Source organism: Bufo bufo, chromosome 1 (assembly GCF_905171765.1).
Source record: "Bufo bufo chromosome 1, aBufBuf1.1, whole genome shotgun sequence".
In the NCBI taxonomy this organism is placed as follows: Eukaryota; Metazoa; Chordata; class Amphibia; order Anura; family Bufonidae; genus Bufo; species Bufo bufo.
This window is the reverse complement of record NC_053389.1, coordinates 758965878-758993484: the sequence shown is the minus strand read 5'-3', so window position 1 is coordinate 758993484 and position 27607 is coordinate 758965878. Positions and strand designations below refer to the sequence as shown.

Sequence of the window (27607 nt, the reverse complement as noted above, 5' to 3'; positions counted from 1 at the left end):
ACGTAGGATAGATGGGACAGTGATATGAGGATTTGAAACGTACATAAGGAGGTCGTCAGCATATAGTGCCAGCTTATGGTGCGTGCTCCCCAACTGTATGCCCGTAACATCTGGGTTAGCTCGCAATGCATTAGCCAGATGCTCCATAATGATCACATACAGCAGGGGAGAGAGCGGACACCCTTGCCGAGTCCCATTTTTTATACAGAAAGAGGAGGCTAATATACCATTAGTTCTTACTCTGGCAGTGGGGATCGTGTATAAGGCACCAATTTTCCCCATTACCGTAGGGCCTAAACCAATCTGTTTCAACGATGCGAACATAAATTCCCAGCTGACTCTGTCAAACGCTTTTTCAGCGTCGACTGAAAATAAACAGAGAGGAACCTTCCTATTTTTAGCCCCAGAAATAAGGTTAATCGTGCGGATAGTATTATCCCTGGCTTCCCTACCGGGAACAAACCCTACTTGGTCGCCGTGGATAACACCAGGGTGAATTCTATTAAGACGATTCGCCAAGAGTTTAGAATAAATTTTAATGTCGCAGTTGATCAGAGATATGGGCCGGTAGTTAGTACAAATCTTTGGATCTTTATTAGGCTTCGGAATTACAACTATATGAGCCTCCAGGGACTGTCTAGGGAAGGGACACGAAGGAGATACACTATTGAAAACTCTTAAAAGAAAAGGCAATAGTAGCTCCTTAAAGTCCTTAAAAAAGGGTGCAGTAAAACCGTCGGGACCAGAGCTCTTACCCCCCTTTAATGACTTCAAGACATCCCCCATCTCCTGTTCTGAGAAATCCTCCTCAATTTCTGCTCCCTTTTCTATGGGTATCGTGGGGAGAGCCGTCTTCTCTATATATGTATTTATTCGTTCAGCACGCGCCTCTGTAGGCATGTCCCCATATTTTCCTCGGACATTGTATAGGCCCTCATAGTACTCCTTGAATGTTTCCGCTATTTGTCTGGGATGATGCACCAGAGTACCCTTAGCATCTAATATGTTTGGAATAAAGCTAGCTTGTTGTCTAGGATGTATATAGCGTGCTAACGCTTTCCCAGGTTTGTTGGAGTGTGCAAATAAATAGCTACGAAACCGCTCAATGTTCCTAAAAACAGAGGCAGATAACAACACTTTAAGTTGGTCTCTGGTCGACGTCAGCTCAGAAAGAACGTGTGGATCCAATGATTGCTTATGCGATTGCTCTAAGTCGGCTATTTGTCTTAAGAGTTGTCGAATCTTCGCCCCCTTTTCTCTTTTAAGTCTGGCACCATGGCTCACCAAAACGCCCCGCAACACACACTTCAATGCTTCCCATTGTAGGGGGAGGGCCGTATCATCTAGTGAGTGGTTTTCAATGAATTGTCTAATCGTTAACTCCAGATCAGCTTTACACACACTATCCCTCAAAAGAGACTCATTTAGCCTCCATGTCCATTCTTTAACTACTAGGTCTGGTAATTCTAGAGATATAAATATTGGTGCATGATCCGACCAAAGTGTAGTACCTATATGTGAGTTAGGAGAAAAGGACAGCGCATGATGGGATATCAGGAATCTATCTATTCTGCTGTAGGATTGGTGCGCCGGGGAAAAGTAAGTAAAATCCTTATCCTTAGGATGAAGTATCCTCCAAACATCAACTAGCTGTCTAGCATGTAGCAGATGTTTAGTTCTGGTGATTGTAGACAGGGGAACCGAAGTCCTGCCTGAAGAGGAGTCCAAAGCGGGCTCCATGATCATATTAAAGTCACCCCCCAGCAGCACCAATCCCTCAGCAAAAGCATCTAACTTAGTGAGAATACCTGATAGAGCTCTACTCTGTCTGGTGTTTGGCAGGTAGAGATTCCCAATGGTGTACACTCTCCCATGGATTTGAATCTTCAGGAACAGGAACCGGCCCAGTGGATCCAATTGTGACTCTAGAAAGGTATAAGACAATGATTTATGAAGAGCAATTGAAACACCTTTAGACTTAGAGACTGGGTTAGTGCTGTGGGCCCAATAAGTATAATGTTTTGACATAATCTTTGGGATTTGCTCCCTTTTGAAATGCGTTTCCTGCAACAGCAGGATTTGTACCCTCTCTCTGTGCATGCCATACAAAACCCCTGAGCGCTTTTCTGGGACGTTGAAACCTCTAACATTTAGAGAGGCCAACTTCACTCTAGGCGGTCCCACCATGATGATAGACGCAGACTATACCTTGTGGGCTGTATATGTGAGGGAGAGAGAAGAGGGTAGTTGGGGGTTCGCACAGACCACCCCAAGAATATTCTGTGTCCTGAGGAGGTCTGACAAACGCCAACTATCCCGTCCGGGAGGTAAAAGAAAGAGAAGAAGAAAGAAAAAGGAAAAGGGACAAACAGGGGTGAGTCACAAAATCAGGTAACTATCCCAAGCAGAGGGACCGTCTCGATCTATACCAGATAGAACGAGAGTTACAGTAGGGGACGGACTTCCAATGACGAACCAAGGAAGCCGCCACAGGGCTGAGGAGCCCAGAGCCACAACTAAGAGGTGAACATGGAAGCAAGCACATACAGCTCACAATATCTAGTAAATATTTCTGTATTACTGAGCTCTCTGTGAACCAATTCTGTAAGCTTAAACAAACTATAAAAAAAGTTAACCCTAAGCATGAGAACAATATAATCAGAGGGAAAGAAGTGAAAAATATTAATGCTGGACATATGCATTTTCAATCCCCCCAAATAAACACTTGTTTTTGAGGCTGTCCCTGAAATATCAAAAGAGCTAAATACTTATACGCCTCCGTCTCAGGTTTGCGATCCCGCTGGGTGCTGAGGGTGTGTCTTCTCTGAGACCGCTCTTCTATGATGCCCACTTGAGGACCGAGATGGTAGAGCCGGAATGACCTGCCAGTCAGGAAGATGTATCGGTGGTAAATTAAGTGCAGACAGGAACATATCTAGATCATCAGGATCCCGCAGCTCTACACGGTGACCATTTTTGCGGACCACTAACTGAAATGGGAACCCCCAAGAGTAAGGAATATCCTTAGACCTCAAGAGGTCCAGTAACGGCTTTAGTGCTCTCCTCTGGGCCAAGGTGTTCCTGGATAAATCTTGAAGAATCGTAAGCGAGGCTCCATCAAAATCAATTGTAGAAAGGTTACGCGCCTTCTTCATTATAGCCTCTTTCACTGCATAGAAGTGTAGGCGGCAGATCACGTCTCTAGGCCTAGAGGGGTCTGAACTGATGGGGGCTAAAGCTCTGTGTGCCCTGTCCATTTCCAGCCGGTCAGTGATAGGCTCTCCCAAGATGTTGCTGAACAGGCCTTGTAATGTGGGTATCAAGTCCTCCGTCTTAGTAGCCTCAGGGAGACCTCTTACTCTGATGTTGTTCCGTCTGTTACGGTTCTCAATATCATCGTGCAGACGGTATAGATGACCAATGTGACGATCTCTAAATTCACCTTGAATCATAAGCTCATCCACCTGAGCAGCTGTATGATCGTGCATGGACGCCACTTCCTCTAATTTCTCTTCAACAGCTCTCACATTAGATTTGATCATAGATAACTCCTGCTTGTATGAGTTCTCTAATCGCTCCACATATTTCTCCATTTCTTGCTTAGTAGGTAGGAGTTTAATATACTCCTTTATGTCCCAGCTTTCATTTGGGGTCCCACCCTCCGCCATCTCCACTACACCAGATGACTGTGTCGAAGCGCGGTAATGCCGGGTAGATGAGGCCTCGTCACAAGATGGCGTCTGCCTCGTGGTGCGTCACACAGTTGAGCTTGCTTGGTCTGAAGCGGGTCGGGAGAGCGGCAGGCCGCGGAACGGCCCTGGGTCCGATTTTGAGACCCTTGCAGGCTCAGCGGTACCTCTGTATCCGAGGCGTTGTTCCGGTGCACCGGCGTGGAGGGAGCTGCGTTCGGGTTGCGGCCTGTTTTGTTTCCCTTCGTCTCCACGGCAAAATACTTCCGCATCCCGCTTTTTTCTTCAGAAGATCTCGATGAGGGATCCTTCGCTAGTGACCCTCTGCGTGTGCGCACCATATGAGCTGGTTTAGGAGCATCAGAAGGTAAGTAGCTCCTGGCTTCTCAGACCTGCGGCGGGAGCTCCACACCCGTGCGTCCTCACACCGCCATCACCAGGCCACGCCCCATCTTTCAAAATTATAAACAGGGACACAGCAATGACTGAACTGAGCTCTTTAAGCACTCTTGGGTGTAATCCATCTGGACCCGGGGCCTTGTTCACATTTACCTTATTTAACTTATCTCGGACCATATCTACAGTCAGCCAATTGAGTATATTACTGGATGTACTAACAGCCCCAGCACCACAGATATCAGCTCCTTTCTCTTCTTTTGTATATACAGAGCTAAAAACCCATTTAGTAACTCTGCCTTTTCCTTATCTTCAGTAGATAACAGGAGATTTCACAGCAGCATATCCAGTATGACTTTTATTGGGAACCAAGAGTGCACACACATAGCAATACGACGTTTCGGCTACGCAGTACCCTTTCTCAAGTATACTGATACAAAAGGTGATCAATCATATAAATACCCAAATAGGCCCCCCATGTGACATGGTAAAACCAATAAACAAGGACACATACTTAATTCCACCTGTGTGCTAATTAAAATGACCTCTGCTCCAATAGAAATGCTACTAAATAGCCAAATATACCTGATACTCATTAGAGAAACTCCACGTCTCCTCGCGTTGATAACGCATATCGGCGTCTCCACCGGTCCATTGCGCATGTCAGTGATGTCATCGCGTTGTTGTATGGGCGGGCCGCAGTCGTAAACATCAATGGAAAGGCCGCACCTATCTCTACGAGTACGCTGCATGTGCACCAATAGACAATGCTATCATCGGTCACATGTCGAGCGCGTCATCAATCACGTGATCATCACATGACCCGCAAAAGGTCCTAGAGCACCATAAGTATATGAAAGATAATAATAGATATACTCACTGCTATATATTATATTTAACGCACAGAAGAGGGACCAACAGTGCGTCCCATATGTGTCAATTCATGATTTTAAAATAGAGTAGATTATTGAACAGAGCGCCGGTATAAACAGTACTGAGTCCCTATAAGGGACCAATGACACTGTCATTATCCACAAATATCACCAAAATTGGGAAAAGAAGGCTATACATGAGCAATGAGTATCAGTGTATATTAATGAGCAAACGATCATGAAAAGGATGTGCTTAGGGAGAAAACAAATTTGTGTGAATAAAGGGGTGTATAAAAAAAAATATATATATACCTTAAAATACCCAGTAAAAACATGATATACTAAATCGGACATCATCCTATAAGAGTATTCTACCTATCTACATTGTTTGCATTAAACTCAATATTCAATCCCTGGGGTTGTAAGGATTGTAAAGTAAAAATCCATTTCAACTCTTTTTTCTTCAGCATACGTTCCCTATCTCCTCCTCTCTTGGGAATCTGTACCGAGTCGATGACCCGGAATCTCAGTTGGCTGATAGAGTGTCCACAATCAGAAAAAATGTTTGGCCACTGGCTTGTCCAGCATTTTTTTGCTTATAGTACTTTTGTGTTTGTTAATGCGTTCCCTAACTTCCATGTTCGTTTCTCCCACATAGATTAAACTGCAGGGACAGACGATCATGTAGATGACAAACTTGGATCGACATGTGTAGTACTCTCTAATGTTAAATTTCTTGCCACTGTATGGGTGAACAAAAGTGTTCCCTTTCAACATGTTTCCACAGTTGCAACAACCCAAACATGGGAAATTGCTGTCTTTCTGGGCTTTAAATATGTCTGGCCTCCTCTATTGACATGACATATGTCGGTCTTAATCAGCTTGTCATGTAAGTTGGCACCACGTTTGTCAAATTCACTTACTGAAGGGAGGCCACTATGTAAAATATGCCATTCCTTTCTCAAGATCTGTGCAATATCTGTACTATGGTGGCCATAGATAGATACAAACGGGATCCGTCCCATATTCCTGTTCCTAGGGGAAGCTTGAAAAGTGGACACCCTGTCAGCCAAGGAGATCCGGGCCCTTGATCTGTGTAGCAGCCTGCCTGGATATTTTCTCTTAGCAAATTTATTACACATCTCATCAATGCGGTTTGCGAACACGTCATCGTCTGACACCACTCGTCTCACAAGTGACCCCATTTTGGAAAGAAGACACCCCAAGGTATTTCGTGATGGGCATAGTGAGTTCATGGAAGTTTTTATTTTTTGTCACAAGTTAATGGAATATGAGACTTTGTAAGAAAAAAAAAAAAAAACATCATTTTCCGCTAACTTGTGACAAAAAATAAAAAGTTCTATGAACTCACTATGCCCATCAGCGAATACCTTAGGGTGTCTACTTTCCGAAATGGGGTCATTTGTGGGGTGTTTTTACTGTCTGGGCATTGTAGAGCCTCAGGAAACATGACAGGTGCTCAGAAAGTCAGAGCTGCTTCAAAAAGCGGAAATTCACATTTTTGTACCATAGTTTGTAAACGCTATAACTTTTACACAAACCAATAAATATACACTTTTTTTTATCAAAGACATGTAGAACAATAAATTTAGAGAAAAATGTATATAGAAATGTAGTTTTATTTGAAAAATTTTACAACTGAAAGTGAAAAATGTCATTTTTCGGGCAAAAATTTGGTAAATTTCGATTAATAACAAAAAAGTAAAAATGTCAGCAGCAATGAAATACCAGCATCGAGTCTTGGCTGTCATTCACGGAGCGGATGTCACGCACGGCATCCGCTCGTGTGAAACAGCCCTAAAGGTGCTCTTTGGAATGTGGGCCCCTTTGCCCACCTAGGCTGCAAAAAAGTGTCACACATGTGGTATCGCCGTACTCAGGAGAAGTTGGGCAATGTGTTTTGGGGTGTCTTTTTACACATGCCCATGCTGGGTGAGATAAATATCTCTGTCAAATGTCAAAAAATGGGAAAAGTTGTCTTTTAGAGAGATATTTCTCTCACCCAGCATGGGTATATATAAAAAGACACCCCAAAACACATTGCCCAACTTCTCCTGAGTACAGCTATACCACATTTGTGACACTGTTTTGCAGCCTAGGTGGGCAAAGGGGCCCACATTCCAAAGATTTCACAGGGCATTTTTTACACATTTTGCGTGAGAAGTAGTTTGAAATCAAAATGTGTAAAAAATGCCCTGTGAAATCCTAAAGGTGCTCTTTGGAATGTGAGCCCCTTTGCCCACCTAGGCTGCAAAAAAGTGTCATACATGTGGTATCGCCGTACTCAGGAGAAGTTGGGCAATGTGTTTTGGGGTGTCTTTTTACATATACCCATGCTGGGTGAGAGAAATATCTCTCTAAAAGACAACTTTTCCCATTTTTTTATACAAAGTTGGCATTTGACCGAGATATTTATCTTACCCAGCATGGGTATATGTAAAATGAGACCCCAAAACACATTGCCAAACCTCTCCTGAGTACGGCGATACCACATGTGTGACACTTTTTTGCAGCCTAGATGCGTAAAGGGGCCCAAATTCCTTTTAGGACGGCATTTTTAGACATTTGGATCCCAGACTTCTTCTCACGCTTTAGGGCCCCTAAAATGCCAGGGCAGTATAAATACCCCACATGTGACCCCATTTTGGAAAGAATACACCCCAAGGTATTCAATGAGGGGCATGGCGAGTTCATAGAAGATTTTTATTTTTTTGGCACAAATTAGCGGAAATTGATTTTTATTTTATTTTTTCTCACAAAGTCTCCCTTTCCGCTAACTTGGGACAAAAAGTTCAATCTTTCATGGACTCAATATGTCCCTCAGCGAATACCTTGGGGTGTCTTCTTTCCGAAATGGGGTCACATGTGGGGTATTTATACTGCCCTGGCATTTTAGGGGTCCTAAAGCGTGAGAAGAAGTCTGGAATATAAATGTCAAAACAGCGTCTAATATACCTGTTAGGGGTTAAAAAAAATCGCATCTACAGCCTGCCAGCGAACGATCGCTGCTGGCAGGCTGTAGATCCACTCGCTTACCTGCAGTTCCTGTGAACGTGCGCGCCTGTGTGCGCGCGTTCACAGGAAATCTCGCATCTCGCGAGATGACGAGTATATGCCGCCGCCGGAACGCGATCCTGCGTTAGGCGGTCCGGAGGCAGTTAAAGCTCTCCCATTTATCCTCAGTATTATTATGTGACAGTAGCTGCTCCCAGTCTATGCCCTGAAATGCTGCCCTCAACCCAGGGAAATTAGCCTTTTTAAAATTCTGTGTTTTTGCTCTGCCTGACAGAGTTTGCTTCTTATAGTTTAGGGGGAATATAATTATATTGTGGTCACTATTACCTAGTGTTTCTCAAACAGTAACATTTCCAACAAGCTCTGCATCATTAGAGATTACCAGATCCAACAGAGAATTACCCCTAGTGGGAGCTTCTACAAACTGGCCCATAAAGTGGTCCTGCAGCAACTTGAGGAATCTTCTCCCCTTTGCAGTTGAGGCAGAATCATGACCCCAGTCAATGTCTGGGAAGTTAAATTCTCCCATTATGACCACTGTACCAGCCTGTGCAGCCCGCTCTATTTGGTTATACAGTTGCGTTTCTATCTCCTCTGTGATGTTAGGGGGTCTATAGATTACACCAAGTATTATTTGTTCAGTGTTTATATCCCTTTGAACTTCCACCCATAAGGTTTCCACATCCTCACCATCCTCACCCACAATTGCCTCTTTCACACTTGTCTTCAGATCACTCCTCACATACAGGCACACGCCACCGCCTTTTCTATTGACCTTGTCTTTCCTAAATAGTGTAAAACCCTCAATATTAACAGCCCAGTCATGTGAAGAGTCCAACCACATCTCAGCCACACCAACTACATCTATGTGTTCTTCTAGTACCATAGCCTCCAGCTCCCCCATTTTGCTAGCTAGACTTCTGCCATTTGTGAAAATACATTTTAAATTACTATTACCTGTAAAGTGAATATCTGGGATTTTTGGGTTACCCTGGTTGATGATTGTATGTAACAGGTTCTTGTTACCAGCAGCTCTATTTTTCATCGGTGTATAGTTCTGCCCAGTCTTCTCCCTACTTTCCTCACTAACCCCAGCCCCCACTAAATCCCCACTGTCCCCTCCTATATCCCACTTTATATCTATACTTATTAGTAAGATCCCCCACTCTCCCCCCAGTTCCTAGTTTAAAAGCTCCTCCAGCCATCTAACCATTTTTCCCCCCAGAGCAGTTGCACCCTCCCCATTAAGGTGCAGCCCGTCCCTACTGTAGAGCCTGTTTAACTCCCTGAGCTCCTGTTGTCTCTCTGGTGACGCTCGTGGCACTGATAGTATTTCTGAAAAGACTACCTTGGAGGTCCTGGACTTCAGCTTCTCTCCTAGTTCCCTAAAATCATTTTTAAGGACCTTCCATCTCCCCCTGACTTTGTCATTGGTGCCAATGTGTATCATCACCACCGGGTCTTCCCCAGCCCCACCCAGCAATCTGTCAATCCGATCTGCAGTATGCCAAACCCGAGCACCCGGAAGACAACACACTGTTCGGCATTCATGGTCTCAGCGACAGATGACCCTGTCTGTCCTCCTAATAATAGAGTCCCCTACTAACCTTTGCTGCACTCCTTTTCCCATCCTTCCTGCAGCGGTCATCCTCCTGGTTGCTAGGAGAAACGCCCTGCTGCAGTGTTGCTGGCCCTAGGATTTCATCCCTAATATCAGCCAAACAGGCATATTTACTAGGGCGTTCCAGCTCAGGACTAGCCTCCCTGGCACTTTTCCCTCTACCCCTTCTTCCTACATTAACCCAACTGCTGACCTGATAGTCCTGATCTTGCCCTCCTCCTCCTCCTCCCACCTCCATTTCACTGACCCCAGTCAGTGCCTGCACAGTGAGGTCTAAGCCTCTCTCCAGTTTTGCAATACTTCTAAGTATTTCAAGCTGCTTATTTAGATCCAAGATCTGGGCTTCCAAATATGCAACATGATTGCATCTAGTGCAAATGTATTCACCCTCGAAAGGCTCTTCAAGGCACGCATACATTGCACAGGACACACACTGTGTAGCATTGTCCATGGAGCACATGTTTAAATGGGGATGAACATTAAAAAAGGAAAGCAGTAAATATGAGCTAGAATTAGACCCTGTCTGCTGCAGTTGGAGGACTAGCTAGAATCAAGCCAACACACAAGGAAAATCTATCAAACCTTAGTTTCTTGCTCCTTGTCTTGCACTCTGGTTCTTTAAACTCCACTTATTCACAAGCCCACTTAGTACAGCAAGCCCAGGTAGAGCGAGCTCAGGATGCGTTCAGTGGTGCAATTAATAGCACCTGGAAGCACAAACCACTAACCTTAACCAGGTACACAGCAGAGAAAAAAAAAATGGGTTTAAATGTCAGTACCAAAATGCAAGCACTTAACTCACAAGGACCTTTGCTATAAATTATATGCAGCTATTTGCAATCACTCCCACAAAATCACACTCAGCACCAGCACTCCGATTCTTTAAACTCCACTTATTCACAAGCCCACTCAGTAGTACAGCAAGCCCAGGTAGAGCTTCAAGCTTAGGAAGGCTCGGAAAACTGCTGTCAACTCCCTCAGATTTGAGGCTGCTAAAGACATCTGAAGACTCCATGTCCCCTGTACCATTTCTCGCAGATCATGGGCTCCCCAACACTTGCCGCTTGCGTCGGTGGTGACTGTAACTTGGTCCTTCGGCCGCCACTGCACCCCTGTTTGTAGATGTTTCTCCACCGTCCACCAACTTAGTGATTTTTTTACTTGGTGTGGAATTTATATTTTATTTTTTTAAGGAACTCTATCTCTTGTCCCAAGATGAAAGAAGGAAAGACTGCAGGATCGTGGTGTGGGCCTGAGCCCAATTCACTGATGATATTGTCGATGTTAAAAGCCCCAACAAGCGCATGATTTTTAGAACAAAACACTCTTACCAGGGCTAACAGGTTGTCTTGTTTTTCTTGGGGCAAAAAGGAAGATAGATGGTGGATGTCCAGAAGTACCCCCAAAATAACTTCTGCTGGCTTGGAATTAGACTTGACTTTTCCCGGTTGATGACCCACCCTAAAGAACCGAGGGTTTCTTTCACAATTCTGAGATAGTCGAGAAGACGTGAATAGGAATCTGCGGCAATCAGAAGGTCGTCCAGATTGGGAACCACAATTATTCCTTTTAGATGAAAGTAACCTACTACATCTGCCATAATCTTTGTGAAAAGACGTGGCGCACTGGAGAGGCTGAAGGGCAAAGCCTGATACTGGAAGTGACTGAGCTCTCCTTTTATGTAGACAGCGAACCTGAGATATTTTTAACTTTCGCTGTGGATAGGAATATGATAATAGGCATCCGCCAGATCGATTGTTACCATGTAATAGTCTTGGAAAGGATTACCGCAGATCTATCAGAAATAAGTAAACCCCCTGGGCAAAGCCTGACCTCGCTCAATGCGGTCACTTGAGAGAAGCGCTCCCGCTACCAAGCTACGATAAAGTCTGCTCCTGCGCACTATCCCACCGGCATGGTGAAGATTCAGCTGAAGGATTTCCCCAAAGAGGTACAGAGCTCGCATAAAGCCGCAAAATCTCACCCAGACATGGAGAAATTCCTGCACAAGCCTCAGGCCCTGACTGCTACACGCGCTTTCAAGATGTCGCCGAGACATCCGGGCATAGAGCTTCCCCACGCAGCAGAACCCAGTGAGGACTCTGACATAGACGCCGAGGCTAATTCCATGGCGCAGGAGGAGAGCGAATCCGCAGCTTTCACCTGAGATTACTTAGATCGGGCCCTGCAGAGAGCATTAGCCCCTATCGCTGCCGACCTCTCAGCTATCCGGGAGGACATACGCCACACAGGCGACAGGGTAGAAGCCCTAGAACAGATGCAGAAAGCGCTGATAACCTTCAACTCTGAGGTTAGACACTCTTTGGGGACCCACCGCACCGCCATTAATAACTCGCTGGTGATGCTGGAGGACCAGGAGAATAGAAGAACATAAGAATACGGGGACTCCCCGAAGCTGCAGATAAGGAGGACCTGTTTAAGGTTATGCAAGCTTTGTTCACCACATTATTGGGCCCAGACTGGGTGGAAAGAGTACATAGGGCGCTGCGTCCTAAACCTACCCCTTCAGAAAATCCCAGACATTATATGTGGGCTGCTAAGCTTTCGTGATACTGAGGCTATTTTACATAAATCTAGAGAACTAGGAGATCTCACTAGAAGGCTCCAAAATACAAGTGTTTCAAGATCTTGCCTCCTTAACTCTTCAGAAAAGAAGGATTCTGAAGCCTCTTACGGATTTATTACGCTCCTCCAAGATCCATTACAGGTGGCTCTTCTCCTTTGGCCTCCTGGTCACATGCGGCAACAGATGCATCACCGCCTGCACCCTAGAGGATTTGCAGATGTGGGACACCCTGAACCTGTTACCGGTCGAGGTGCCATCATGGCTGCCTCTTTCACAACATGAAGAGCTACCCCCATTGCCAATCCCACCTGCATGGTCGACGGTCCGGAAGCAGAGATCCGTGAGAAGCAAGACATCCTCTCACAAGGACTCTAATGGCTAATGGCTGAGTATTTTTTAAGAAAATATCTGCTGTCAAAAGACATTCTGATAATGCTTCTATGGTGTGCGGCTCTGCTTCTACCCTTTCCTTTCTCTTTTTGCCTTGGATCATAAGGGAGAGGTAACCCACACCAATTAAGTTATGTTATGAGTTACTATACGGGATAGTTCACACTTTCCTTTTGATAAGCCCATCAGGCTTACTTAGTAGTGGCTTGGGCGGATCAGGTCACAGAGATGTTTGTGTCCACCTCCCCCAACCAGCTTCTTATGGAGGTTTCTGTTATGCTGCTATTCTAATAGTATTGTTCTTGTTTTTTTGGGGGGGTCTGTTATATTACTTGAAGTTTGGGTCATGGAGCACATAGACAATTCATCACACACAATTTTCATATTTAAAGGATGGCTGCCCTGAAACTTAACCTAGCCTCCTTTAATGTACAGGGCTGTAATAACCCAATTAATAGGAGCCGTATCTTCCAAATACTGAAAAAAGCAGAGGCAGAGGTTGTTATGCTCCAAGAAACACACTTCAAGTGCGGGCATATTCCAAAATTGTCACATTCCTTCTACCAGTCCTGGTACCATTCTTGTTATGACTGCTCTTCATTAAGAGGGGTCAGTATCGGGATTCACAAAAATGTTCCTGTTTCTGTATCATCTGAGGTGATACAGTATGAGGTGATTCTATATCATCTGAGGGGAGATACCTATTTCTTAATGGGGAATGTGGAGGTCACACTGTATAATCTATATGCCACCAACAAAGGGACGGTTAACTGGCTGTGGAAGACACATTATTTCTGGACCTGCCTCGGGCCTGTTAATTATTGGAGGAGATCTTAATATGGCCCTCAATCCCCTATTGGATTCCTCCACTCAGAAGTCTGTCATCTCATACAGAGCATTTACAGGCATTCAGTGTAAATTGTGGGAATTATGTAAGAGTGATGTCTGGAGATCTATACATGCAGATAGGAAGGACTACACATTTTATTCAAACCCTCATAAGTCCTACCGAAGGCTTGACTACTTCTTTGTCCCCAATCGATATTTGTCTCAGATTCACCAGGCTGACATTTAGAACATCACTGACTGTATCTGACCATGCCTTGGTTTCCTTTTCTATGAGTATCCAAGAGGTGTCCGGGAGGGAGTGGACATGGAGTTTGAACCTCACATTATTAGAATAACCCTCACATTTTGGTTCTCTATGTAAAAAAAAGTCCTCGCCTGCCTATGTTTCGGAAGCCCATAAGGCCGTTATACAAGGGGAATTTATAGCACTAGGGTCCCACTTGAAAAAACAAAGTATGGCACACCTGACAAGGCTGCTGTCGCAAATAGCGGTCTTGGAACATCCCCAGAAGAGGTTTTTGGCGGTGAGGGATCACGAGGCTTTGGTGGCGTTGAGGGCGGAGCTCAAAGCCCTATTAAATGTAGGGGCAGCTAAAGGTTATCTCAAAGTCAAACATAAACATTATGCACACAGTGATAAAGGCACAAGATTATGACAGCACTTAACAGTCTTATATTAGACGGATAAGAGCTCAAGATGGTAAGACGTTAACAGCTACATCAGAAATGGCACAGGCCTTCACCTCTAACTATCAATCACTCTATAATCTTCGCCCACAAGAATCGCCCAACACCCTTGCGAATAGATCAGATCGCATAAGGAAATTCTTGTCCACCCTCAGGCTACCTACTGTCTCCAAGGAAGAATGTGAAGCACTAACAACCCCAATCACTCTTACTGAGATCCAGAAGGTCCTCTAGACAATCCCATCGGGTAAAAGCCCAGGTCCAGACGGTTTTCCAATCTCCTACTATAAAAAGTTTTTGCCGGTTCTGGGACCGCATTTGGTGTCTTATTTCAATGCACTTCTTTCGGGGTCTCTGCCTGCAAGACAAGCGCTTGAGGCTCACATTGCGGTTCTTCCCAAACCCGGCAAAGATCCAGAAATCCCCTCAAGTTATAGGCCCATCTCTCTTCTAAACACAGACAAAAAGTTATGGGCAAAGATCTTGGCCTACAGGATTGCCCCTTCTCTACAAAATCTGATCTCCCCTGAACAATCGGGCTTTGCGGGTGGTAGAGAGTGCAGGGACAGCACTTTTAAAGTTCAACAGGCACTGGAATATGCCATTAATACCAACACCCAACTCACATTCCTTAGCACCGATGCTGAGAAAGCATTTGACCAGGTGGACTGGAGATTTATGGAGGTCACACTTGCTAAGTTTGGCTTTCCTTCTCAGTTCATATTGGCAATTCTGTCCCTGTACTCCTCCCCTCATGCTAGGGTCAGAGTTAACGGGATGCTTTCCCCTCCCTTCAAAATTTCAAATGGAACAAGGCAGGGTTGTCCTTTATCACCCTCTCTTTTTATATTATGTCTGGAGACGCTTATACAGGCTCAGACAAGATCCTAACATACAAGGCCTAGTGGTAGGGCCAGTGACCCACACTATAGCCGCCTTTGCAGACGACATGCTTCTGCTCTTGTCTGACCCCGTGGAGGCGTTCCTAGCCATTCTCACCTTGCTCACTGAATTCGGCCATTTGTCCAATTTTAAAATAAACCTCTCTAAATGTACCGCTATGGGTATCAATGTTCCCAAATCAGTCATAACTGACTTATCAAGGGATTTCCCCTTTCAATGGGTTGATTCCCATATACATTACTTGGGAGTAAACATTCATAAAGACCCTAATATGCTTCACCAAGTAAACTTTTCCCCACTCTTATCTAATATTAAGCAACAACTAAGAGACTTAAAAGTCCCCTTTATGTCTTGGATGGGGCGGAAGAACCTATTGAAAACATATATTCTCCCCAAACTGCATTACCTAATGCAGACCCTTCCAATATACCTGCCTGACACATACCTGATGTTAGTCAGCAAGCTATTCTCTACCTTTGTTTGGAAACATGCCAAACCTTGCATAACATACAATACATTGGCCCTACCCAGAAATAGGCAAGGTCTTGGGCTCCCAAATATCAAGACATATTACAAGGCTATCCAACTGAGACTCCACTCAGAGCTTATAAACCCACACACTAATAAGAAGGGTTGTCAAATTGCCAACAAGATTCAGATTTGATGAGGCTTTTAAACTTATATATTATAATTATATATTTTTTTTTAAAAAGCAACTCTTCACACAACATTTTGCATATGTTTGACATTACTAATCTATATCAAGCCTTCTGCATAAAATCCTTTTCCCCTTAATGCACTTTTGTTGCTAGCTTTCCTGGTTGAAGATTCCCCCTAATGTATAAAACATTGTTGTTCGTTACTTAAATCTCCTGAAGATGCTGTAGATTTCAGTAACCCTCATACCATAACCAGGGTTATAGGAATCTCCTGTCCCTCAGACATGTTGCCATCGCCAAACAGCACCACCAGGCTACTGGCCAGTATGGTTTACAGAACCGGCTGCACTGTGCATGTACGGTGGGGGAAGCTGTGTCAGAATGCATTCCGCCATACATGCAATGCTCATGTAAATGCTCCCCGGCAAAGATCGCGCGCCTGTAGCGCAACTTACCTCACTATGTCGTGACTGAACAACTCCTGCTTGACAGCTGGGGACCAATCACCTGTGTTCCCAGCTGCAGATCACTGCGACATGTCTTACTCCCTGCGAGCAATGTTGCGCACGCGCGCACACATCTCTTGTCCCATGCAGCTCTCACTGAAATTGCAGATGAGAAATAGCTTTCTGTACATAATTCATTGCGATTGGTCTGTTTGACAGTGGACCAATCATGAGTTATGTACAGAACGCTATCTCTAAGCTCCGATCCTCTCATTTCTGTGAGAGAATTGATCGGAGCCAGCGGCAGTCAAACAGACCTGTCAAAAAAAAAACTAAGGCCTATTTCACATTGGCGTTGTGGGAAAATGCGTGATTTTTTTCCATGCGAGTGCAAAGCGCATGTGTTTTGCACACGCGTGAGAAAAATCGGCATGTTTGGTACCCAGACTTCACAGAAGTTCGGGTTAGGTGTTGATATTATTTTCCCTTATACCATGGTTATAAGGGAAAACAGCATTCTTGAAGGGGTTGTCCCGAGTTATGAAAAAAAAAAAAAAAGCACTGAAAATCTGATGGGCAACTAAGCTAAGCTTTATGCAAAAAAATTTCCTCATTCCCCTGCCCTTTGTTTATATGCAATAAAAACAACCTCTGCCCCTCCCCATGCTCTGCTAAGGGAGTGAACACAAGAGCTACCCCGAGTGCTGGGAGAACCAACAGCAACTTGTAAGTGTAGGACTACAAGTCCCAGCTGTATAACGACACTGCTAATACACACAGGATCTTCCCCCTACCTTCTTGTGCAATGCTCTCTAGTCTGTCAGCTCCTGTGCCCAGAATTGTCACTGCTGCAGCTACCCAGTCTGTGCAGCTGAAGGGGTTAAGAATCCAAAGAGAGCATACAGACCAGCAGTGAAGGGGTGTGGCCAGCAGTCACGTCTCATTTACAGGCTTGTAAACAAACTATCAGAGTAGGGAGAGAAGCTGCCGTCAAATCTGATAAACCAGGCACTGCATATAGTGAATTAATTGTAAAGTTGTTATATTTGCCTAGTTAGGAATATAGAAAACCAAAAAATAACTGACAACCCCTTTAATACAGAATGCTTAATAAAATAGGGATTGAAGGGGTTAAAAAATTTTTTTTTTTTTTTTTAACTCCCCTCATCCACTTGTTCACGCTGCCCAACTCATTGTCTTTGATGACCTGGGAGGAAAAGGACCTTTGGTGAGGTCACTGTGCTCACCACATGATCCATCACCATGGACCATGTGATGAGCGAGTGACATCAAAGGTCCTTTTCCTCCCAGGTCAAAGAAGAAAGAAGCCAGGCTGCGCGAACAAGTGGATGAGGAGAGTTTAATTTTTTTACCCCCTCCGTCCCCATTTTACTAAGCATGCTGTATTAAGAATGCCATTTTCCCTTACAACCATGTTAAGGGAAAATGATCGGATGCCAATCCCGATCATCTCCTAGCAACCATGCGTGAAAAATCGTACCGCATCCGCACTTGCGATTTTCACACAGCCCTATTCACTTCTATGGGGCCTGCATTGTGTGAAAATCACTGCGCATGTGCACAGCCCCATAGAAATGAACGGGTCCGTATTGAGTGCGGGTGCAATGTGTTCACCTCAAGCATTGCACCCATGTGGAAAACTCACCCGTGTGAAAGAGGCCTAAAAGTGCCCCATGCCCCCTCATTTGTCCCTACTACCTGTCACTGTTCTGTCTGCCAATAGTGACAGTATGAATGACAGGGGATGGGAATTTATTGAAGTGTAATTGTGGGTGCTGATGTACTGTCAAAGCTTTTTTGGGAATTCATTAGGGTTAGTTAGGGAGTTATCAGGGTTAGAGCTCGTTTGCTTGCCAAGTACAAAGACAAGCGTGATGTCTTTGTACTTACAACCATACATGCTGACAGATACATCCGTTCCAGTTCGTGGATACACAGAATCAGTCCCCAAACTGGTGTGCATCCAGGACTACAAGTTTATGGGAGGGGTGGATCTGTCAGACCAGGTACTGCAACCATACCTCTGCAAAACTCAGGCATTGCACCCGACTCAAATAGGCCTCTATAATGCTTTTGTAATATACAGAAGTGCAGGAAACTTCCTGCACTTTCAAGAAGTAATAAAGACCTTTTTATTTGGGGGAACAGGGTCACACGAAGTGAGAGCAGAATACTACAAGGACAGCATTTCCCAGCAGGAGCCCTTGCAATAAGTCACACAAGCCATTCATTACTTTTTTTTTTATTTAATCTCTGATCATGTCCTGCAGACCACAGAACTTATGGAAAATGAACAAAAACAAAAGATGTTACAGTGTGTAATGTTATGCTCCAGCAGTCCATAAAGCCTCATTTTATAATCAAATGGATCTGAAGCAGTCAAGGGGAGTAAAGGAATGCTTGTAATGTTAAGACAAGTGACGAGTTCTCTAAAGCTGACCACAGTCAGTAATGGTGACTTTCTTGGATGTCTTCCCGCTGTTATGGCCGCATGCCTCCATTTTCTTTACAACATCGAGGCCCTCGATGACTTTGCCGAACACCACGTGCTTCCCATCCAGCCTGAAGAACGAGAACATGTTACATACCTTGTGTAAAGGACAGTTACCATCTCCATACTGAACTTCCAGAGTGCCTTGAGGCCATACATGCACCTTAAAGGGAACCTGTCACCAGGATTGTGTATAGAGCGGAGGACATGGGCTGCTAGATGGCCGCTAGCACATCTGCAATACCCAGTCCCCATAGCTCTGTGTGCTTTTGTGTCAAAAAACCGATTTGATACAAATGCAAATGAACCTGAGATGAGTCCTGTGTGTGAGACGAGTCAGGGACAGGACTCATCTCAGGTTCATTTGCATATGTATCAAATCGGTTTTTTGACACAATAAAAGCACACAGAGCTATGGGGACTGGGTATTGCAGATGTGCTAGTGGCCATCTAGCAGCCCATGTCCTCCGCTCTATACACAATCCCAGTGACAGGTTCCCTTTAATGTCAACTGACCATCTAATGCAGCGTTCCCCAACCTGGGGCACTCCAGCTCCCTGCCAACATGACACGGTGGGAGCTGTAGTTTGGAACAGCTGGAGAGCCACAGGTTGAGACCACTGACCTGAAGCATTTGGAGGGGCCTTTAGACAAATGGACAGGTTGAACCTTCTGCTATGCGTCTGCCAGGAGGTTATTCCCTATTCAGGACATCCACACTGGCTCTCCCTGCCCTTCACACTTTCCCAACAGCCATCTAAAGTTTATGGACAGCCTCAGGCAACATATGGCCCAGCTACAGGGTCAATTATATGTAGACAAAGGCAAGTTAAGGGCTGAATGAGCATTTAGGCCAAGGGATTGATGCAAGGTCCATATACAGTGACTACACAAGCCCACAAAATAAAAATATATGTATTGCCAATTGCTGGGGAACACTAACATTTTTTGCCAAGCCATCAAACCTGCAGAAACTCACCATTCAGTTTTAGCAGTGCAGACAAAGAACTGGGAACCGTTTGTGTTAGGTCCGGCATTTGCCATAGACAGGATACCAGGTCCAGTGTGCTTCAGGTGGAAGTTCTCATCGGCGAACTTGGCTCCATAGACTGACTTTCCACCGGTGCCATTGTGATGAGTGAAGTCTCCTCCCTATAAGCATGAGAATTTATATGGGGGAAAAAAAAAAAAAAAAAAGTAAAATAATGAGAAAGGGATGTCTCAGGAAACATGGGGTGAATCTCTAGGATGTCTGACCAAAAAAAAAAAGCCACTACATCTTGTAGGCCATGTCAAGTCTACATCTGCATTGCAGAAGCATGACGTGAGCAAGACATGGTCCAGGTAGCCATAAGTGACTCAAGACCAAGTGTAAGGAACACAAGCATAGTGTGACTTAGGATACAAGTCATACCTGGCACATGAAGTTTGGGATGATCCTATGGAAGGTGGATCCCTTGTAGCCAAATCCTCTCTCACCAGTGCACAATTGACGGAAGTTTTCTAAGAGCAGGGGAAAAAAAATGTATAAAAAATATGGATGTTCCAGGACACAAGACAAGAATGCAGTAACATTTCACCTAAAGAAATAGACTTCTAACTCCTAGCCATGAAGAGCCAAAGTCCTACGGAGAGCACTCTAAGTACTTCTAGGTGAGGTTAGTCTTCTACTGAAAGACCTCTCTTGACATGTTATAGTAATGCCTTGAATTCCCCATGTAACTCTGCAGTAACTATTCCCATGTCTGGATGTTGTGCCATCCCTTTATTTCTACTAGAAGTTATGGATGAATCACTAGCAGTCTGCAGTAAAGGTACAGAGGGGTGGTGACCAGTTAGGGGGGGGTGTCCCTGCCATCTATCCAATCAGTGCTGCCATTGACGACTCTGCAGGGACCACCCCAATTGGTTAACATCCCTCAGTATCTTAACTGCAAACAATTCATTCATTAAAATTCTAGCAGGAATAATATAGGAATGGCACAACACAGCCATAAATGCTCCAGACTTAACCGGAGAGGTGACAGGTCCTCTTTAAAAGGCATATTCCCATCTGGGACATTTGGGGTTGCCAATGGAACGGCCATAAATGAAATTGTTGGACAGGCGGCGAACTAGTGTGCGCCAGGTTCACACCGAGCATGAAAGGCTGAAGATGTGGTGTGAACACTGGAGCCCATCATACAGCATGAGCAGTTTGGTGGTGGATCAAACTAAGGTTGCACAAGCCTGATACCCAACAGTACCCTGACTGGCAGACGTTGCGCTGGGTACCTTTTGGTGCTTAGTTTGCACTTGTCTGAGCCGCATTCTATTGATGACTAGGATGCAGAGTGTATGCTAGCCATTCCTATACCACAAGGGATTCAAGTAGGAAAATGTAATTGTTGAAATGCATGAGGAGCATTCAACAGCCTACAAGGGGTCATTGAGATTAGGAATATATATTAAAGGGGAATTCTACCACACATGCATGGTGTATCTACAGGATGCCTCGTGCCCATTAGGTGCCACACCCATTGAGAACAGGGGTCCCCCGACAACCCCACTGGGCCTGCTGTGAGGAAAGGCAGCTGCTTGATCCAGTAACTTCTCCTGCAATTCAGAAAAACCCAAACGTGCTAAACTTAATGCAGAGTAAACCCGGCTCAGTTGACGCATGTGCCACATTTATCCCAGGGGCTCCTGCTAGATAAGTCTGGAGCATGGCTGGACAGGTGTCTAATGTCAGAGGCTAGATGGCCAAATATCAGTGCATGTTATGACAGGCTAGGCGCAGCCATTATGTGGAGCACCATTATGGCCACCTTATGCTTGTGTTACTCCACCCCAATACACTCAGCCAAGCATGACACAGCAGGGCAGTGCTGGAGACCCCATACACCCCAGAGGGTCAATGGTTTGTTCACCATTCATCATCACCTTCACCCCTTCAGCTGCTTTTCTGAAGTAAAGATTTCATTGTCCACATTAGCCCTCCACCAGTAGTAAGGGGCAGCACCGGTCCTCAGAGTGATGGATGATGATGACCATTAGAGGAGGACATTTCTATGTACAGCCAAAACCTACACGAGAACCTGACTGAACACCTACATTAAAAGGGTTCTGCACTTTCATTTAACTGATGATCTATCCTCTGGATAGATCAGCACCTGACTGGCGGGGTCCGACACCCGGGACCCCCACCGATCAGCTGTTTGAGAAGGCAGCGGCGCACCAGCAGCACCACGGCCTTCTCACTGTTTACCGCCGGCCCAGTGACATCACGACTAGTATCAACTAGCGTGGGCGGGGCTAAGCTCTGTTCACTTGAATGGAGCATAGCCACGCCCATGCTAGTTGATACTAGTCGTGATGTCACTGGGCCGGCGGTAAACAGTGAGAAGGCCGTGGTGCTGCTGGAGCGCCGCTGCCTTCTCAAACAGCTGATCGTCGGGGGTCCTGGGGGTGTCAGACACCCGCCGATCAGAAGCTGATCTATTCAGAGGATAGCTCATCAGTTAAATGAAAGTGCAGAACCCCTTTAACCTGCACACCAACTGGATGCAAGCCTCACCTCAAGTTCCTCCACTCTGGTCCTCAGGGACCACCTGCCAGACATGTTTTCAGGATTCTTAGTACTGAGAAGCTGATATAATTGGTGTCAGGTATTCCAGTGCGCCCTGAAGACTGGAGTTGAGGAACACAGACATGAGAACCAGAGGCTTTATCACATGGGCCATCATCTGAACTCTCAAGCATCTGGGAACCCTCCACGACCACAACTGGAGTCATTAAAGGGGTTATCCAACCCCAAAAATGCCTGCCCTACTGCCTAGGCCCTCAGATTGTTCTTCCTCGCTCCCTGGCACCAGCACATGTCACAGGTGAGACTAGAGAGGCTTGTTCCAAGCTGAAATGTGCACAGCGGCCCGACCATGGCACCGAGATTGTTTGTAGGATACTAAGGGTACTTTCACACTTGCAGCAGGACGGATCCAACAGGCTGTTCACCCTGTCGGATGCGCCCTTCTGCTATTTTGCTGTGCCGCCATTCTGTCCCCATCATAGTCAATGGGGACAGAGCGGCGGCACAGCAAAAGGACGGATCCGACAGGGTGAACAGCCTGTTGGATCTGTCCTGCCGCAAGTGTGAAAGTAGCCTTACTGAATTGGTCAGTGCATTACATAACTCCATCCTTCAGTCAGCCACATGGAAACATGACATTGTTTGCAAAAAATGCTCCTCCAGGATAGGGGGATACATTAGATTGGTGGGGTTCTAAAACTGACCACCCCCCATGCCAGCAGTCACTTTGTTTGATTTGGGGGCTCCATGGGGTACTGGGTCTCTGACCCCAGCCAATAGTTATCCCCCTATCTGGCGGATAAGGAGGTTCCCAGACATGAACATACAGACTCCGTGCAGATCTTCTCCTTGCTAGGCTTTGAACCCAAGCCCCCAAGTGCCAACCACTGAGCCCCCGTGCTGCCTAAATAACCAGAACCACCCATTCAAGTAAAGTGTCACAAATTGACTTTAGACCAGGGGTGGGGAACCTCCGGCCCGAGGGCCGTATGCGGCCCACGGTATCATTTCATGTGGCCCCTGGCCAGAACATAATGTGAAAATGCTTATGACCCCTTCCATTATGGAAGCGGTCATTAGCATACGGGAGGCACAGGAAGGTGAGAACAGCACTGCACTGGCTGTCCTCACCTTCCCTGGTCTTCTTTCAGCCCCACACTGTGTCCTGACACATCCAGCGTCAGGACGCAGTGCACGTAGACGTGCACTATGACCTGACGCTGTGCGGTGTGAGGTGACAATATAGTGCGGCAGGAAGAAGAACAGGGAGGGTAAGTGAATCTGCCAAGAGGCAGCGCCGTACGGAGCTGGAGAGGTAAGTTTATTTGTTTATCTTAAATACAGTATCTGATGTCTGATTGGGGCTGATCTGAGGCTAAAGGAGGGTGGGGAGGGTCTGATGGGGGTCTGATCTGAGGCTTGGGAGGGTCTGATCTGAGGCTGGGGGTGTCTGATCTGAGGCTGGGGTTTGATAGGGGTCTGATCTGAGACTAGGGGGGCTGATCTGAGGCTAGGGAGGGTATTATGAAGGTCTGATCTGAGGCTGGGGGGTCTTATAGGGGCTGATCTGACCCTGGGGGGGTCTGATCTGAGGCTGGGCGTCTGATCCAGGTCTGGTCTGAGGCTGGGGGTCTGATCTGAAGCTAGGAAGGGTCTGATTGGGGTCTAATCTGAGGCTTAGAGGTCTGATGGGAGTCTGATCTGAGGCTGATGTAGGCCTGGGGGGTCTGATAGGAGTCTGATTTCAGGCTGATGGAGGTGGGGGCAGATATTTTGCTGAGAAAGGGACAAAGGCAGGGACAGTTGCGAAGAAAGAGGCAGGGAGAGTGAAAGCTGGTTGAACCCCTCTCTGGACCCCCTGGGTTTAGCTTCCTGCCATTAATATCAAATAAGTAACATTCTGAACTTAAAAATTAGACTGCTATGTGTGGTCAATATGGCGCCTGTATTGTATGTAATATACTGTATATAGTGCAGGCGCTATTTTGTGCTGCAAAAATACAGCCCTCTAGATTATTTTAATTGAAGTGCAATTTCTGTAACTTATCCCTAAGTCAATTATATGTTTGACCAAATACAGCAGTAAAAAATTTTTATTGAGAATTTTGTATGGCCCCCGAATGATGTTACAAATATCCAAATGGCCCTTGGCAGCAAAATGGTTCCCCACCGCTGCTATAGACCATCGGCTCTGTTCTCGCCAGGCGACTTGGTAACTAGTACAGAAAACACACACCCCAGGCATCTTCCGAGCTCCTTACCTGCAGTCTTCGGGACAACGTCAGGTCTCAACTGCAGAAGAAAGCAGACAGAAGCCATTATTACGACACGCTCGGCAGACGGCCGGGGAAGGCCTGACATAGCTGTTTATTCAGGCTGGCATGTGGCAGATGCCCCGAGCTGTAGGTCACTGTCATTTACAATGCCGTGCCCAGCGTCTGCAAGCTTAAACACATTAGAGGCAGCAGACATGACAGATTATATGCAGGCATGCCTTCCAGGTAGAGCGCATTATAGGAGCAGTCGGGGATGTGGACAACATGCAGAGAAATCAGAACCTTCTAGAACAAGCCAGGCGGGAAGGGGAGATTACCGAAGTTTTAGGATTCCCCTTTAGACCAGTCACGGGAATGAAACAAATGATCTGCTACCCAAGGGAGTTTCTTGAAATATTTACATCACCAATCACAATTTTAGGGAATAGATGGCGCCACTGCCATGCCCAGGAGCACCCGATGCTGCAGCCATATAGCAGTTATCAGATGTGCTATATAACCGCTGTACACCATGCTCCTATAGCAGGACGTCACCCAGCTCTTAGCAGGTACCTGTATTTGATGTGCACAATCTGCAAAATACGGACTGGTGTGGAGCCCCACAGCAGCGCTTCAGTGGGATTTTGGGCCGAGCCTCCACACCGCAAAAATACAGAACATTTTTTTGTGTGGTGGGAATGAATCTTGCAGACCCAATCAAGTGAAGGGGTCCACATCTGCGGGCACACAGAGGATGCCCGTGCCTGAGTCATTTGCAGTCCGCAGCGTGGGGTGCACACATTCATGAGCCCTTAGGCCAGACAGGAGCTTGCAGCATGAGGTCCTGTTCTGACCTCGGCTCTTCTGGACGGGGCTGCAGTGTCCTGTGACAACGCTGAGCAGAGGTCAGAATGGGAGCTCAGGCAGAGTGTACTTGTCTGGCCCTAGAGCAGACTAGAGATTCGGAAAACCTGTTAAATTACATCTCTGCTCTTTCTGAACATCATCCCAAGTACAACCCTCAGTGACTCAGTACACCGATTTTAATACCCATGAACTACCCGCAGGATAGGGCCAGTATCGGGGGTACGGGGACCACCACCAATCACTTGCAGCTTACCAAGCAGTGCTTGAATCACTCAGCCCCATTTACATCATCAGTGTGCTGCACCTGGGCCATGACATCACTGGCCTGGGAAAAGCCAGAGCCTTCTCAGATCAGCAGGGGTCCCCGGTGTCAGACATTGGACCCATCCTGAGCATAGCACATCAGTATTAAAATCTCTGAACAACCCTTTAAACAGGATGTCTATAATTAAAAAACATGGATGCTTCCCTCCGAGAACAGCACCGCCCTCATCCACAGGTTAGGTGCGGTATTACAGCTCTGACTAATGGAGCTGAACTACAATACCAGACAAAACCTATGGACAGGGTCAGTGTTTTTGGAAGCAAGAAGCCATGTCCTTCTAATCCTGGACAACCCCTTTAAGGTGGCCCCGCATGGTGCAGATAACTCCCACTCACGTTTGGTGCATTTTCCTGGAGTCTACAGCTGCCATTACAGAAAATGCACCCATGGGGGCAGTATAGGCTCCCCTCCACAGCCATACAAGACTATGGCACCCCCCCCCCCATGTTGGTGTTATGTATTCTCCCACAGCAACTCCTATCAGCAGTTTTGTATTGGTAACTGCTGACAGACCCCCTTTCATCCTTATGAGGGGAAGCGGGCAGCCCCCATTACACAGTCCCTGGGGTGATGCAAGTGACAGACGCAACACTGCTCGATGTGAACGGTGCCCTAGGCATAGCCGCACTACACCCACACCTCGGGCCGGTGTTCTATGACAGGAAACCTGGAAAATAATGTGGATTTAATTCCGTTTTCTGTAAGAAAGCAGAGAGAACCCCGGGAAACAGGGCCGCATGACACCAGAGGAAAATGGCGCCTCCGGCTTCCCCTGCGCTAGAGGAGGAAGCAGACATTTTAAATAAAAGCACGCTGCCCAAAATGGATTCCTTCCTCAGCCCCCCCGCCCTCTAACTTGCCGGGGGAGGGCGGGGCAAGAGACTAAGCCACGCCCTCTTCCAACAGTCGTTCCACCAATCAGCAGGTTCCGCCAGACACTGCAGCGGCTAGTGAAGACAGGGTTAACACCAATCTAAGCGAGCGATATCGTCTGTACATCTATCGGCCGACATGGTTGGGTTTACGACAAATATGCGCGTTACATACAACCAGTCTGCTGTATATTATAAACGCCCCCATCCCTACACAATAGCGCAGAGCCACTCCCTTTCCCTGCAGCAGTCGTGCAGGCCCTTTGTATGAATGAATAACCAAGCGCATAAATAAAATGACGAAGCTTCATTGTTACCTCCATAACAAGACGGCCAATCGGGGTGTTGTCCGCGGCGATATCGAAGTAAACCTTAGGATTTGCCATAATGAAAGATCGCGCAGCGGCTCGCTGAAGTGCCAGGGGAACCAGAAAGCGGTCACAACTCGTTCCGGTGATACAGAGAAACCGAAAAGAACCTCCAGTGGGCGGCTCAGCCGCTATTATATGTAGCGCAGGCTCCACCCACCCCCCGGCACGCCTTACTGCGATTGGTCAGCGCGTCAGGAGCGCGAAATCAAAGATCTACCAACCAATTGAACGAAAGTAGTGTGAAAGAGGGCGTGTCCTTCTTCAAGTAAGTGGGCGTGGTCTGCAAAGGCGCGGTGTTTTGGGATGGCGGAGGGCGGTGACGCGGTCGGTGACGGACGTCGTGCCCGGTTGCGCTGTTTTGGGATTAATTCTGAAAAACAATGACCTAGTTTGTGGAGAAAGTCAGAGCTGAGAGGGCAGGACTTGGGAACGGTCGAGGACCCGTATCCTGTCTAGTCTGAAGATAATGATATAGAGAGGGGTTTCTTGTCAGACATTGGGCACGTGACCCATGTAAAAAAAAAAAAAGTGCAGCACCTTAATGTACCAAGGGCGTGTCGGTCCTAGGGAATTTCGGATGTTGAGGCGTTAGTCTTCCTGCAGGCACCAAAATGGAGCCCGCAGCCCTGTAATGGATGCCTTTGGCTACTGGAGCCCTTTAAGAAGAGTTGTCCATGGGCTTCTGCCTTTTTCCATTCTTGT

The 27607-nt window shown here is 46.3% G+C and overlaps 1 protein-coding gene and 1 long non-coding RNA gene across 2 annotated transcripts; one reads left to right on the top strand and one right to left on the bottom strand.

Annotated features, from left to right (window-relative positions):
* The first annotated feature begins 1221 nt into the window (after positions 1–1221).
* On the top strand, positions 1222–21507 carry LOC120986187. Its single transcript, XR_005775651.1, has 3 exons — positions 1222–1232; positions 14032–14037; positions 20866–21507. It is a non-coding gene; the product is annotated as an uncharacterized LOC120986187 (long non-coding RNA).
* LOC120986186 (peptidyl-prolyl cis-trans isomerase-like) lies at positions 18383–27026 on the bottom strand. Its single transcript, XM_040414584.1, has 5 exons — positions 26852–27026; positions 24477–24507; positions 20062–20150; positions 19627–19799; positions 18383–18718 (listed from the first exon to the last, which is right to left on the bottom strand). Exons 1-5 carry the CDS (start codon positions 26918–26920, stop codon positions 18586–18588), a joined length of 495 nt encoding a protein of 164 aa, XP_040270518.1. The 5' UTR covers positions 26921–27026; the 3' UTR covers positions 18383–18585.
* Positions 27027–27607: the final 581 nt, after the last annotated feature.